We start from the raw sequence: 15218 nt of genomic DNA on the forward strand, positions 1-15218 counted from the left end.
GCCTCGCTCGCTTGGAGGTTTAAAAATAAAGACATCATGTCCTTCCTCTCTCCTCCGTCCATCCATCCATCTGGACACGGTGAATAAATCTCTCCCCCTGTCATTAAACACCACTTGTCCTCGCTCTCCTTCTGAAATGAAGTCTTTTGGTTTCTGAGAGCTCGGATGCTCCAGTTTAATAATTCAATTTGTTTTTTTTTCTCTTATGCAGACATCGGAGGTTTGTGGTGAGGAAACATTATTAGCTAATGCCTACAGAATAAAATGGTATCATCTCAATTATAACTATTATACATTTGTCTGTCTTTCTCTAAACAGCAAGAACCTCCCAGCTAGGGTTCGGTGTCTGATCAATTCTGATCGAGATGGGATGCTGTTTCCTGGGTTGAATTTTCGTTGGGAATCTTAAAGATGGGGTAGATAACACTCATAACCATGTAAGGAAACTGCATTTTGGATTCAAAAGCCAAACTATTAACCTGTTCCCATTCCCTAAGAACCTACAATGCTACATAGCATTGATGCTAACTCTTATAGCTCTTTCAGAGAGGCTACAGGGGAGGCTGGGAACAATATTACCACACAGTCTTTTGAACACTTATGGTGACGAGACAAGGTTTTTTTTTACAGTAGTGAATGTTCCTCAAGTCATGTTTAATTTCTTAAGTAAGTAAGTTAGAGTTATTTGTAAAGTGCATTTCTAGACCAGGGGTATCAGTGTGTTGTTCTCAGTATTATCTTGACCTTTAAAGTATATATTTTATTGAATATTGTTTTGATTGTTTAAGCGCTTTGTGACCCTGGTCTCGAAAAGCGCTATATAAATACAAATTACTTACTTACTTACTTACAAAGCGCTTGAACAATCAAAAGCAATCCACATTAAAAAAGACCTACTAATTAAAAAAGTCTAAAAGGCCAAGAAAACATAAGACTAACACAGGAGTCCCAGTATTATTAAGAAAAAGCACAAATAAGAACGTCTTAAGATGTTTCTTGAAGGAGTCAGTAGACTCCATAAAACTGTTCGGGAAGCGTATGCGCGGAACCATCAGTAGATTCTGATCCACAGACCTCAGAGCCCGAGCTGGGGTTTAAGGCTGGATCAGATCACTGATGTAAAGTGGAGCCTGCACTGCAGAGTTTTAAGGATCGGGGAATGTGAGTTCTTCTACTAGAGCGGGTCAGAATTCTCGCAGCAGAGTTTTGTATTAACTGCAGGCGAGACAGCTCCTTCTTGTTTACCAAAACAAGACTAAAATAAACTGTTACAATATTTTAAACAAGATGACACAAACTCATGCATTTTAAGCATTTAATTAATTGGCCACATTCTAGGTTTTAAGAATATTTTAAGGAATATAACATTAATGTTTTCCAGGATAAACCACCTACCCTTCCTTTAATGTCAAGACTGTAACCCCACAACCCACTAGCAAGCTAGCTCCTGCCACAAAAGACAACTCAACCATTCGTCGTCTAGCCCTGTTCTGGCTTCCAGTTTAAACGTCAAATCTGATTTTGAAATGTCTCTGTCTGCTTACCTCAGTAAACCTCCACATTATGATCATCTTTCCCATTAATAAACTTTTTTTTCTCCAGGAAATAAAACAGCGTCTTTAGTCTCACCTAATTCCATTCTCTCCAGGATCCTGCTGACCAACAACAAGGAAGGAAAGGGTTATTTTCCTGAACTTGCTGCTTCTTTAATGCTCGTCTTCCATCCCTGAGAATGGATGACAAGCTGTATATTCTCCTTGTCTTTGGAGAACCGTCATTGGCCCTTATGCCTCGCTACCATTGTCTTTTCCCTGATGCACTCAGCTGAACTGAAGACTCAACTTAATATTGTTGTGAAAAAACAACACATGTTCGAGCCTCACCTTGCTCAGCCCTGTCTTTTGACACAGAATAGTAACAATGGCACAACTCAAAATACTTATTGGCGTCCATGGTGTCATGTTCCCTAAGTCGAAATCCAGTTGTGTGTTGCTATATAGGTGGTCAAGGTACACACCTTCCTCAGTCTCATGCCAAACAATTCCCTCCAGGTTGACGCTCGTCCCAGGTTGACAGGGTCCTAAGCAGGGAGAGTTGCTCTCCACGCCTCCCACGACGCCGCCATCCTGGGTGTTTGTGCCGATGGACCGCGTCCTCACTGCGAGCTGCTTGGAGTTGGAGGTAGGATGTGTTGGTGGCGAGAAAGATGGGACCGAAGGGGACGGGATTCCGGGTTGGGCTGGAGCTGGCGGCGCTGGTATGGTGAACATGGGATCCACCTGGAAATCAAACAAAATGTACGATTAAAAGAAACGTCGGTGTCAAAATTCAGTGTCAGTTGTAGTGATAACTCTATCTGGGAATAGCTCAGAGGTTCCCAAACTTCACCAAGCCAAGGCCCCCCAAAAACCATTTGCCTATGTCCAGAGATCTCTTTGGCAAAATATTGCAATTTGTTTTTAAATATATAAAAAATACCAACTTTTAAGGTGTATTTCCTTAACATGATTCCATTTTTAAACTCTATTTTTTGTTAAGGCAAATCAAGGCAGTTTTGGTGTTGTTTGTTCAGGGCAATTTCCATTTGCCTCACCTTTCACCCCAAACCCTCCTCAACTTTGAAAACCATTTGTTTAGCCAACATGTGGTCGAACTCTGGCCCGTGGGCCAAGTCATTTTATGTGGCTTGAGAAAGCTTTAAAGAGAGGACAGGCGTGGACAGAAAAATAATGCCTTCCAATTGTGCTGAAAGGCTGCTTAAAAATTGTGCAGCCTCTTGGTCAAGGTGACCAAAAACAAATGTGTTTGTGGTATCCCTTGTGTTGTCTCAGGGTCAAGGTTAACAACCTCCTTCACTTCCAGAAATACATATGAAGTGGTAGAGGTTGTTCATCTTAACCCAGAGACAACACAAGGGATACCCCAAACACATTTGTTAAAGAGGATTTTAGCCACATAGGAACATCATACAGGGAAAATCTCTATCTATCCCTCCCTATCTGACTCGCTTTCCATCTGTTCTTCCCTATCTCCTCTGATTCCTGTTGTTTCTTTTTTACAGACTCAAATCATCTTTAGCCGCTAATAACGCACTGAACATAAATGGAGAAATTAACTTGACTCAAGGGAATGTTGTGTGTCCGGATTAGAGCTCAGCAAAGTGACGCCGACAGAATCTCATGTTTGCTTTAATATTCCATCAATGGATTATCCTTCGCTGCACCTTCCAGGTTTCTATTCCAGGACTCTCCCGCGCGTCTAAACGCTCATGCGCTCCCAGCATTTTTTGCTTGCGCGGCATCTACTCTTAATTCCAGACAAACAAAACCACATTTACAATGCAAAGCAGCAATAAAACAAAAGCTCTCAGATCCCGTGCGGCGGCTCACTCCCACTCAGATGTCACCCAGGACGCTCCACAACAAATCACAGAGCAAATTAACGATAAAAGAAGAGCTCTGATCCCTGCTGGGGATACGCGTTTTTTTTTCCCTGCCTCGGAAACTGAACCTCGACGTGGAGATCCACACGGGGACTTCAGAGGCGAAGCTGTCCCTCGATGCACCGAGCTCGCCTGGATTCTTTATATAAGCGCAACACAATAGAGGAGCCGACGGTCGCTGACTCCTGAAGTAGAGGAGGGTTGTGCCTGCAGGGGAAGCTGATCATAGAATAGCCTCAAATAAAAAAAGGAAGCTGACATAAAGAGTCCAGACTTCCTTAGGTCCAGAAGACAATTTCTGTTTTTTTCTGGAAGCCACAGCTAGTTTACACCGCATCATGATCAAACTTTCCCTGGGATTTGTTTGTACATCTCTCTGTCTTGTTTTATCACCTGTTTAAAAATCTTTCTTGCCGAATGTAAGTAAGTAAGTAAGTAAGTAATAGTTATTTGTAGAGAGCCTCTCTAGGGGTCACAAAGCGCTTTAACAATCAAAACAATACACAGGCCGATACATAATAGAAACACAGGAGTCCCAGAAAAGCCTGCACGAATAAAAATGTCTTAAGATGTTTCTTGAAGGAGTCAGTAGATCATCAAACACAGAGAGAGAGGAAGATCGTTCCAAAGCTTAGGAGGAACAGCCTGGAAGGATTTCTCTCCTCTGGTCCAGAACCTTGTGCGATGAACCATCAGTAGATTCTGATCCACAGACCTCAGAGCCCGAGCTGGGGTCTAAGTCTGGATCAGATCAGTGATGTAAGGAGGAGCCTGACCATGAATAGATCTGAAAGTAAGAACCAGAATTTTAAAGTTGATCCTGAAAGAAACTGGCAGCCAGTGAAGAGTTTTAAGGATCGGAGAAATGTGAGTTCTTCTACTTGAGCAGCTCAGAATTCTCGCTGTGAGTTTTGTATCAACTGCAGGCGATACACCTCCTTCTTGTTAAGACATGAAAATAAACTGTTACAATAATATAAACAAGAAGACACAAACGTGTATTGGACTCTTGTTTCTTTTTTTAAATTTTCAGTTCTACACATTACTTCCTTATATCCCATGATCAACAAAGTGAACATCCTTCCACTTGGCCGTCATAGCTCAGATGGTAGAGCGGTTGGCTTGTGGCCTGAGTAGTTGTGGGTTCAATCCCAGCTTCAGATGAGATTGTGGCGTTGTGTCCCCGAGCAAGACACTTCACCCTGATTGCTCCTGATGGTTGAGCTGGCGCAACTGCTATCATCGGTGATTGTGTGTGAATGCGTATCTTAGTGTAAATTGGTTTGGCTGCTGAATAAGCAATGAAAAGTGATATATTAGTGAATTTCGCCTTGTTAACCAATCAGAGACCAGATTTTAAGTCGACAAGATTCATCAACGATGGAACTCCTTCTCTTCTGAGAAGCTGACAGATCCTCCGATGGATCATTTTTTTCATAATTCCACATTAGATACAATCATGACGGTCTTATCCACCATTTTGACTATCCACTTGATTTAGACCCCTGAGCGACAAGTTTTGCCAAATGGTTAAGAACAGGGATGTCAAGGTGGGGCTTTGACCTGAATAACTAACTTAACAAAACTATTTATGTCTTAAAATCACGCTGGCGGCGGGAAGTCGTTTTGGAAACGACTCAAGTTTGTAAAGTGCGACAAAATTCGCTTGATCAAGTGTTGAAGGTCCCGACATGAACATGAAGGACAAACTCTCAAGGAGAAAATCTAGTCAAACACTTTTAAATGAAATGTTAATGTTATTCAGAAGCCTTTTTTTCACAGCATCTTCAGTTCTTCCACATCTTCCTTCGCTCTTTCAGCGACTTCTTTTTTCATGCTTATTTCTCCATCTGCTCTCTTTTTTTTTTTTGCTCTTCTCTCACTTTTCTATCCCCGGAATTCCTCCCTCCCTCTGATGCTACTCATTAAAGATCTGTCGCAGTCGCCTGAAGGTGACTTTAAACGATATCATCGATTATTTCCTGCCAACTTTGTCTCCGGATTGTTCTTGAGTCACAGACTCGAGTCACAAGGACTCACCCGGGGACTCATTTTTCTGGTTGGAGGGTTAAACAACACAACATGGCGACATATTCTCGCAACGCACAACTTGTGTTTTGATAACAATAGCTCCGATCTGCAGTTTATCACACACGCTTTATAAACACAACAGCAACAACACAACTGTACTAAATACAGGCCTTTGGACACAAGTCTGATGGTAAAACACACACATGGAAAAATACATACTAGGGATGCGACACAAACAGTTACACAACACATGTATCAAAACACACATCGAATTTTGAAAGAACACATGAGAAAATTAAAATATGATGAAACACAAAATATGAACACACACATTTTCTTTTACAACACAAAAAAAAGTACAAAAACTCTAGATAAGACAACACAAGTGTACAGTAAAAGTACAAGGAAACATCACACCTTTGGTGAAACATGTTCTATCTTTGGAAACAGGAAGATAATTGTGTGAAAATGGACATAGAAGATGAATCATCAGATACAAATGGTTCATTTATTTTCTCCCATAAAGTTTTACTTGAACTCTAAAGTGTTTTGAGATAACTTTGTTAGGATTTGACACTTAAAACTAAATAATCAATTTGACTTATTTCAACTGAACAGAGCACATATGAACCGAACTGAACCTAACTTGTTTGAACTGTACTGAACCAGATTGATTTGAACTGAACTGATTTGAACAGATATGAAATTAAATGATCTAAACTTGTTTGAACTGAACCGAATTGATTTGAACTGAAGTGATTTGAACAGATATGAACTGAACTGAACTAAACTAATTTAAACAGAACTGATTTTAACAGATATGAACTGAACTGAAATAAACTAATTTGAAATGAAATGATTTTAACAGATATGAACTTAAATTAACCAAATTGATTTTTACTGAACTGAACCGATTTGAACAGATATGAACTGAACTGAACTAAACTGAACTGAACTGAACTGAACTAAACTAATTTGAACTGAACCAAATTAATTTAAACTGAACGGAACGGAACTCATTTGAACTGAACAGAACTAATTTGAACTGAACTGAACTGAACTGAACTGAATTGAACTGAATAAATAGTCTAAACACATACAGAGGTTGATTGACAACTTGGGGAAATTGTCAATAGGTATGAGTGTGTGTGTGAATGGTTGTCTGTCTTTGTGTGCCCTGTGACAGACTGGCGTCCTGTCCAGGGTGTCCCCTGCCTCTCACCCAATGAATCTGGGATAGACTCCAGTCTCCCCGCGACCCCCATTAGCGGTAGAAAATTAATGAATGAATGAAATGAAACAAAACAGAGAAAAATTTCAATGCACTCAAATACAACAATGAAATGTGAACACAAAACAAAAGCACTATTAAAACACGTGCGACAAAATAGTAAAAACAGCGTCATGGACACACAACGGGCACGTTTGTGACGACAATGATTGGACAACACACATTAAGAGGCTAATAAGTCAAAAGAACACAATAACAACAACAGGGTGAAACCAGATAAATATTCACGTTCATTTTTAAAAACGAATAACACCATCTTCTATCCTTTCTTGTCTCTTCATCATCTTCATCATCTTCATCATCATTGTTGTTTTTGCTCCGACTTTCCTTCATCCTTCTTTTCTGCCTCAAACCAACAAAACGTCTTTTCTGTTTTTGGCTCTCTCTCCCTTTTCCTGCCGTGTTTTCCGCACTCTGTGTCCTCGCATCCCCTCCTCCCATCCTCCCCTCCACCCTTCCTTCCATCCTCGCCATCCTCCCCTCCTCCCCTCCTCCCCTCCTCCCTTCCTTCCATCCTCGCCATCCTCGCCTCCTCCCCTCCTCGCCTCCTCTCCTCCTTCCCTCCTATTAAATTCCTCCGTGAGCAGAAACACTGACAGCTTTTTTTACCGCACAGAAATCATCGCTTCCTTTATTGTCAGTGTGTGTGTGTGTGTGTGTGTGTGTGTGCACGGTGAACGTGTGAGTGAGCGGTCGCCATCTTTCATCCTTTGTCTATTCCTATTTTCTCCCTCCAGTCTTTTCCGTCTCGCACACACTCCGCACACTTGCACACACCCGCACACACACACACACACACACACACACTTGCACACACACACGTTCAGTGAGTGACAGGCTCTCGTGGCATTTAAGTTGACAGCCGATATTATTTTCCGCCATAACTCCCTCTGCCGCAGGTCGTCGTCGACAAAATAACAAGTGCTGTGAATCCGACACAATTTAAGGTTTCTGTCAGTCTGCGAATCTATCTCGCGCAATCACGACTTTACGTCTAATTAAAATTCATTTGAAAAAGGAAGTCTTTTTTTTGTGCCGTTGGGGAAAAAAATCGCAGTCGAGGCTCTTTACTGTCGATGAAGGTTTTTCTATTTATGTTGTAGAAGCACGACAGGTTCCCAGGACAGAGTGTAAGAATAATCGCACAACAACTAGCTTAGAAATTATTTATTTTATGACGTTTTTTAGATGCCACTTTTAGCAAAACATAAATCAAAACAAATGTCACAGAAGTGAGTCACCAGAAGATCATGATTCAATGTTTTATTTCTGCAATCTTTACCTTCAAAGGGATTTGTGCGTGCTAATGCTAATTAGCATGCTAACTAGCGAGATGAGATGTTTAGCACATGGTTTCTGTGACCAGTCACAGTCTTAATCCATCCTTGAGATTTTAGGATAATTTCTCATAGATGAAGCAAGTATCTTGTAACCTGGGAGTTGTATTGGACAAAGACATGTATCTAGTTCAACACTGCAGAAAACTGATCAAAAACTGTTTGCTTCAAATGAGAAAAATCTCTAAACTTGGGAAAATGGTGTCATAACACTATCTGGTGTTTATAATCCATGCATTTTTGTCTTCTCGTTTAAACTATTGCAACAGTTTATGTAAGTGGTTAAACAAGAAGGATCTGTCTCGCCTGCAGTTAATACAAAACACTGAAGCGATAATTCTGACCCGCTCTAGTAGAAGAACTCACATTTCCCCGTCAAAAATACTAACAATAGCATAATGCAGAGCTGCCAAGTGTCGCGCTTTGAGTTTGACAGTCACGCAATTTGACCCATTCTCACACCACACTTAACATTTCTCACACTTAAATTTACCCATTGAACAATATGCTGAAGCCACACAATATTAACCAATCAGAAGCAGGATAAGGCGGATCTATTTTCAGTTCAGCATCTCTACTCACACAGATAGAAACAGCACCAGAGTCATCGTTACTTAACAACAACATCATACTAATGTCAATATACAATTTGTTCGGGTTTTCAAATAATTTAAATATTTGAAAATGGCAGGTTTTAATATTTAAATAATAGAATAATGATCAAATAATACAATTTCACATCATTTGAATATAGAATTTTGGAGAAATCAATAATTAAAACATAATATTTGAGCTCATACACGTGTCATAGTCAAAGATGATGCTACAAATCAATTATTATCCAAGGTTACTATCACTGACTGCCATAGATCTATATTAGAAAACGTAGACTTTTAACCCAAAAATATCATAACTATTGGGAAACAAAAAAATTAGAGAAATTCATAGTTACATCGTCGTCATTGCCTTAATCTAGAAGGCACCACGCAATATGAACCAATCAGAAGCAACTCTAGGTGGGTTTGGTCTCTCTTACCATCTTCTATAACAGAACCACAACACAACAAAAAAGAGACAACATCGTGTATCTCAGAATATAGTAGAACAACAACTTTCATAACATTTCAATGTAGGATTTTCATATATTTTTTTGACTATCTAAGTATTATAACATGATCAAAGATGGAAGGTTTACTGGATTAAATTAGATATAACTTTATGATTCTGCATCTGTTATAAAGGTGAGGACATCAGTCGTAAAGGTCAACTGATGTGAAAACTCCAACTCTCCTCACTCACATGTTTCAAATATTGAAGTCTTTCTCTCCAAGATGCAGTAAGTCTCTCATCTTGACCATGTTTTTAAGTGATTACTTAATAATGAATTATGGACAAACGAGAGGTTACGGGAGCGGAGTCCATTATGACGTAATTATGGCTTCACTCCTCCTCCAGCCGGCTGTAATCACACCCACTTTGTTTATACAACAAGTCCCTTAGAGGTGGATACTACAAGGATTGGTGCGTGACAAACCTTGACTCTAGACCAATCACAGCAGAGTGGGCGTGGTTATTGTAAACGAGATTTCATCTTCAGAAAAACATTTTGTGTGTTTTCAGTGGGCGGGGGCCAGATCATTTTCTAATGTAAATATTTCAATGAAAAGACAGTTTACTGATGATACAATAGATCAATTTAAGATCTCACTTAAATCAACACATTAGTTGCTCTTTAAGGTTAAATCGACATCAACAATATATCCCAGAAGTCTTAAACCTTTAAGGGACACAAAAATCTCTCCTTGTTATTTTGTAAAACTTGGCAGCTCTTTCCTAACGTGATGGACACATGTCTGACCTTTTGATTTTTCTTTAAAGCTTCGCTCCGTCACCATCTTCCTGCTCCGGCGCTGCTGTCATAAACACATCCGTCAAGCTCGTAAAGAAACACAATCGTCACTTTGATTTCCCGACTGAAAGCGGGACGAGAGAAAAACCTCCTGCTGCTGGAACGTCCGCACCGTCGGCTCGAGTCTCTCTCGGAGACGCCGAGGCCTTCTGGACTCTCGGGCAGAAACGCTTTGAGCTGTCGACTCGGTTCATGGCGAGCCGCCGACATCCCTGATGGGAGGATGTTAATGGATCGTTTACTTCTGTCAAAACCTTCTCAGAGGGAGAGCGAGAGCGAAGCTCTGAAGGATCCGAACAAGCTGTCATGATAATTGACTGATAAATCGCCGGGAATTGTCGTCATGTTTCGCCGGCGAATACGGCTTTTATTGAGGTTTGACCTAAAGGTGTGCGTTGTCGTTTTCTAGAGAAAAAGACTGAGTAAAAACAGGGTTCAATATAGGGGTTTAAGAAAAAAATGGAGTATTATCGCACTATATTTTTTTGCACTTTCGTAACGTGATTTGATCTCACTGTATTTTTTTGTCTTTGCTTTCAAATCATACTTTATCTCATACAATTGTTCTTCAAAGGCTCATATTTCATTCAATGTTGAATAAAAAAAACAACCTTTTTTTAAAATTTACAAATCAAATTAAATATTCTGTTGTGTCATTTTTGTGTCGCGATTAAACGCCCGGACACTAGATGGCAGCAGTCATTACGTCCTCCTCAGCTAAAGGAAGTATTAAATCCCAGGAGAAGACTGAGGACGAGAGGATACAATGAAATCCAGTTTTTGACATATTTTACTTTGTATCGTTGCCCCTGTATCGTGATATGTATAATATCGCCAGGTCCCTTGTTGACTCCAGCAGCTTTTAAAGTTGACATTTGGACATTTTTTGTTTTCAAAATAAATGAAAGGAAGTTAAACCTGTTCACGAGTACAGGTGTGAGAAAATATCGATAAACCGATACCTGATATTTAACAGTACTGTTTTGTTTGTTTGGCTTTCAGGTCATATTTTATTTGTATCATGGTTGTTTAAGGTGTAAATGTATGTAAAATAAAATAATACATTTTTAACATTTAAAATTAACGTGAAAATATTCGTAACATTTGTTCATATTTGTGTTGCAGTTAAACTTCCAGACGAGAGCAGTCATTACTTCCTCCGCTACTAAAAGAACAATTCAATTCCAGGACTGACTGAGGACTAGAGGATACAATCAACTTCAGTTTTCAACATATTTTACTTTGTATCGTTGCCCCTGTATCATGATATGTATAATATCGCCGATTTCTTGACAAAACACCCCCCTATTGTAAAAGAGGATTTCTTAAATACACATATATATATAAATGGCTCCGTCCACTATTCAAACCGTTTCACCGCAACTGTCAACAAAACGATAGCATCCACAGTTTGTATTCCTGGTGACTTCAAAAAGTCCTCACAGTATTCCAGTAGTTGATTAAAATCATCCTCTTATATCCCAATGAACATATTGATTTTGGTGTTCATTTTTTTTGTCATTTTACAGGTGAATTTTGTCATTTTAATTTTATAAACATACATAAACATAAAATTATCCCGGTTCACTTGTCAATTTGATCAAACTTTAAAACAGAAAGTGCAGCTTTTACTTAAATAAACACAAGAATCTTAACCCAAACTAGGCCCGTGGGCCAATTGTGGCCTGTGACGTATAAATAGAAAGTTGACATTAAGGCTTCGATCGTCACATTACGTTACGAACCTGCGACAAAATGTTACTGTAAAAATGTGATATCGGAAAGTCCCATAATCCTTTGCTACGTTAGAACAACCTGACCTGGACTCAAAAGATATTATTAACCATTACTTATTCTGACCTTTTCCTGCAGTGACCGCCATTCCCCTGTAGGTGGCACATCCATTGGTTTGATGTCAATGTGAGTTTTTATCTTCTTTACTTTATAAATTACTGGAGCAAATCACAGTTTAATGACAAAGGAAGACAAATATGTTTTCACAGATTAGAAAAGAATATGACTGGATAGTAATAGTTTAGTCTGGAAGCTTTAACTAAACAAACTCAGCCTCCATCTTGATTCTAGTGGAGCGAAAATATGCCTACTTGTCTATCAAGTTCTCCTCCAGAATTATTATTTCCGAAGCTTCTCAACGCGAGACGCTCATTTAAAAAAAAACCTCCTTCGCCTTCTCTCTGCGCCTCGCCGTTTTTTTTTTTCTTCCTCTCCACAAATCCACCGGGCTGCGTTCGCCTTCCGCCTGTTTGATTTCTCCGACCAATAACCTTCCGTCAATCACAGCCCGGAGCGAGAGCCAGATCTTATCCGGCAGATTCGCTCTCCTGCATCAGGAAACGAGGGATTACAGGAGCTTCAGCGCCGTCGTGGACGAGGAAATTGAAATACAATAACACATTTCTGTCGACGCGCTTTAAGATAATGCGCTTCAGGGCCGGCGGCGAGTGTTTGGGTTCTTAATGATCGTCATGTGTTCGCTGCGGAGACAGATTTCTGCACTTTATTTAAAGATAATGCAGCTTCCTGCCTTTTTCCTACCGAAGAAAAAGAAGGTTAAAAAAAAGATGCTTTTATAGTCGGCTCGGCAATTAAAATCTCCCGAGGGGCCACATTTTATAGTTCGCGGCCGAGAAGAAATAAGGGAAAAATAACACGAAACACGAGGACAAAATCCTTTTCTATTATAATGTTTTTTCTCCTTCTTTTCTATTTATTTTTTTAAAAACAAATAAAAAACAAAGAGGTTTTGCAACTTATTTTTAGGATTAAAAATCCAAATGATCGGTTTTATAGTTACAAATCTCGAACACATACAGTATATGTTTTTTTTTGCTGTAAACATTTCACTTAATTGCATACGATCTCCTTCACGCGTCAATCGCAGCCACTTATTACCATGTTGTTACCAGAAAATGAAAGATTGTATTCTTCTGTGTCATATAGTATTGTCCAATCATTCATCAAGGATTGGATATTGATGTGTCAATCAAAGTTAAATGCCGTGTGGCTCAACCTCACCTCTTAAAAAATTACATTAAAAAGCAGGTTTTGAAGAACATCTACCCCTCCTTTGAATTTCTAAAATTTAGTGTTGGTTTTTCACTTTTGACCCCAATGAACCTAAGTTTACATTAAAGTCAAATTGTGGGAATCAAATGAAATGTTTTTGTGTTTTTGAAGATGTCTCGAAGTCAAGAGTAATAACCCTTTAGTTTAGTCGTCCTTCGTCCCATCTTCACTTTTTTCTAGTGACTTTTTTCTGAGTAATTTTATTATTTATAGCCCAACAAAAATATGTAACCAGATTTCTTTTTTTTAACCTAATATGGTTTCCTTTAATCTGTCAGGGCGTCTATGAGAGCTGGTGGACGGACAGGAACGTGTCCCAGTTCATCTAAAGTATGTTTTAAAAAAATAAGCGGAACAGACTATAATCTTGAATAAGTCATGGTGAAAAAAGATGGTTTATTACAAACCTGTAAAATAATGGAAAAAATGTTTTTATATGAAGGTCGGTCCGTGAATATTATGCCCAGATTAAACCGGCCTGCATTGCAAGAAAAGTTTGGGTCGCCTGATTTAAAGAGAAATATTTATTTTTATGTTTTAGAAAAAATAATATACTTATAATAGAAAAGAAAACAAATCTTGTCAATATCTTTCTTTGATCCATTTTACTCAATTAAACTAGTGATAATAATAATAATTTTATTTATATGGTCTGATGAAGCTTCATGAAACAATGTCATGTTGTTTAGAGGTCAGTAGGTGGCGCTATCAGTTTAAAAATGATGTTTCATTAGAACAGTTGTTCAAAACAAAGGAAAATAGTGCCTCCTAGTGAACTCTGAAAATAATGACACTGTTTCATGAAGCTTCATAAGACCATCACTACAGTTAACATGGTGATGGATACACAGTTCTCTGTTCAGGGTAATTGGTGGTAAATAAAAGTAACTAAGCTATTATAAAAAACATATCTTACAGCTCTCTAATATTAATATTTATGTAACAACTCTCAAAGCTGTAGTTTTAGTGAATATAATCACCCTTTTAAATGTTATATGTATCTTTAATTGCCATTAAGCTTGTGTGAAAAAGTACTTGTCATTGTATAACTGGCCTTGTGTTCTTGGATCACTTCCAATATTTGTACCATCATCCACCTCTGCTCGTGGCCTGACCGTCCTATCGTGGGCTGTCGTGGGATTAAAAGCAAAAAATAACTTGAAAGTCTAATAAAAAAATGAATTATTCGGATCGACGTGTTTCCATCTCGGCTCGTCTCAAACAAAAAGAAAAACCGAGATCGATTTCCTTCGTCATCCACTTCCTTTCCCATAAGAGCCATGATCCAGATGCATGATGGGTACGTAGCGGAGTTGAAGGACAGTTCACTTTCCGCGCATTTGCATAATGAGTTTTTTCCTTTATGCAAATGAGCTCCGTCTGCAGCATCGCGAGCGAGGAGCTCGAACCGTCAGACGGGGAAATTCACATTTCAGTCGGAACAACACGGACGCCGGGTTCGGGCGAGAGGTCGAGACGCGGCGGCGGGAAAAAAAAGTCACGTTCAACCACCGCACGGAAGGTTGACACGACCTTTACATCGTGAGGATTGATCGATTTGTCTTCGCAACGCGAGGCACCGAGCATGCGCCGACTGGCGGCCATCTTGAATGCTTTAGTTCTCCTTTAGTTATGGTTATTTTTAGTAGGAGTTCCCTCAAGAAAAGCCGGGAAAACAAGGGGAACGAGGTGTTCAAAAAATGGTAAAGCATTGGGAAAAAAAACTGGTAGTGACCGAACGCTAACCCAATACATACATTGCGGGTATTTTATAAGAAGCCTAAAAAAATAATTAAAGAAGGTAAATGTTCAGGGTTAGACATTTTGACTGAGGTTTATTTGATTTTTTTTTTTTTTTATTCATATACAGTGATTAAGGACAAACATGGTAGTTATTTAATATGGACAGGATCATTTTAAATTTACTTTACAAAAAGGCTTCGCTGGTTTGCTGTTTTTACTTGGAAATCCAGTAGAAAATATGAGTAAATGTATTCCCGGAAAAAAAGATTAACGTTATTTACTTGACAAAATGTGAATTTTTGCTAAATGTCCTTATTGGTTCTCAAGATTCTCCAGAAAGGTTTGACACAACAACTTAAGGGTCGATCCAGATGAATC

At 39.1% G+C, this 15218-nt stretch overlaps 1 protein-coding gene across 1 annotated transcript in view; it reads right to left on the minus strand.

Moving 5' to 3' along the window:
- Positions 1-15218, minus strand: part of znf608 (zinc finger protein 608) — a 32243-nt gene that overhangs the window by 13199 nt on the left and 3826 nt on the right. The window contains exon 2 of the mRNA XM_087790228.1: positions 2018-2279. Coding sequence (XP_087646354.1) covers positions 2018-2279 — 262 coding nt within the window. The remainder of the gene's footprint in view (positions 1-2017; positions 2280-15218) is intronic.

Source organism: Callionymus lyra, chromosome 1, assembly GCF_982586985.1.
Source record: "Callionymus lyra chromosome 1, fCalLyr1.hap1.1, whole genome shotgun sequence".
In the NCBI taxonomy this organism is placed as follows: Eukaryota; Metazoa; Chordata; class Actinopteri; order Syngnathiformes; family Callionymidae; genus Callionymus; species Callionymus lyra.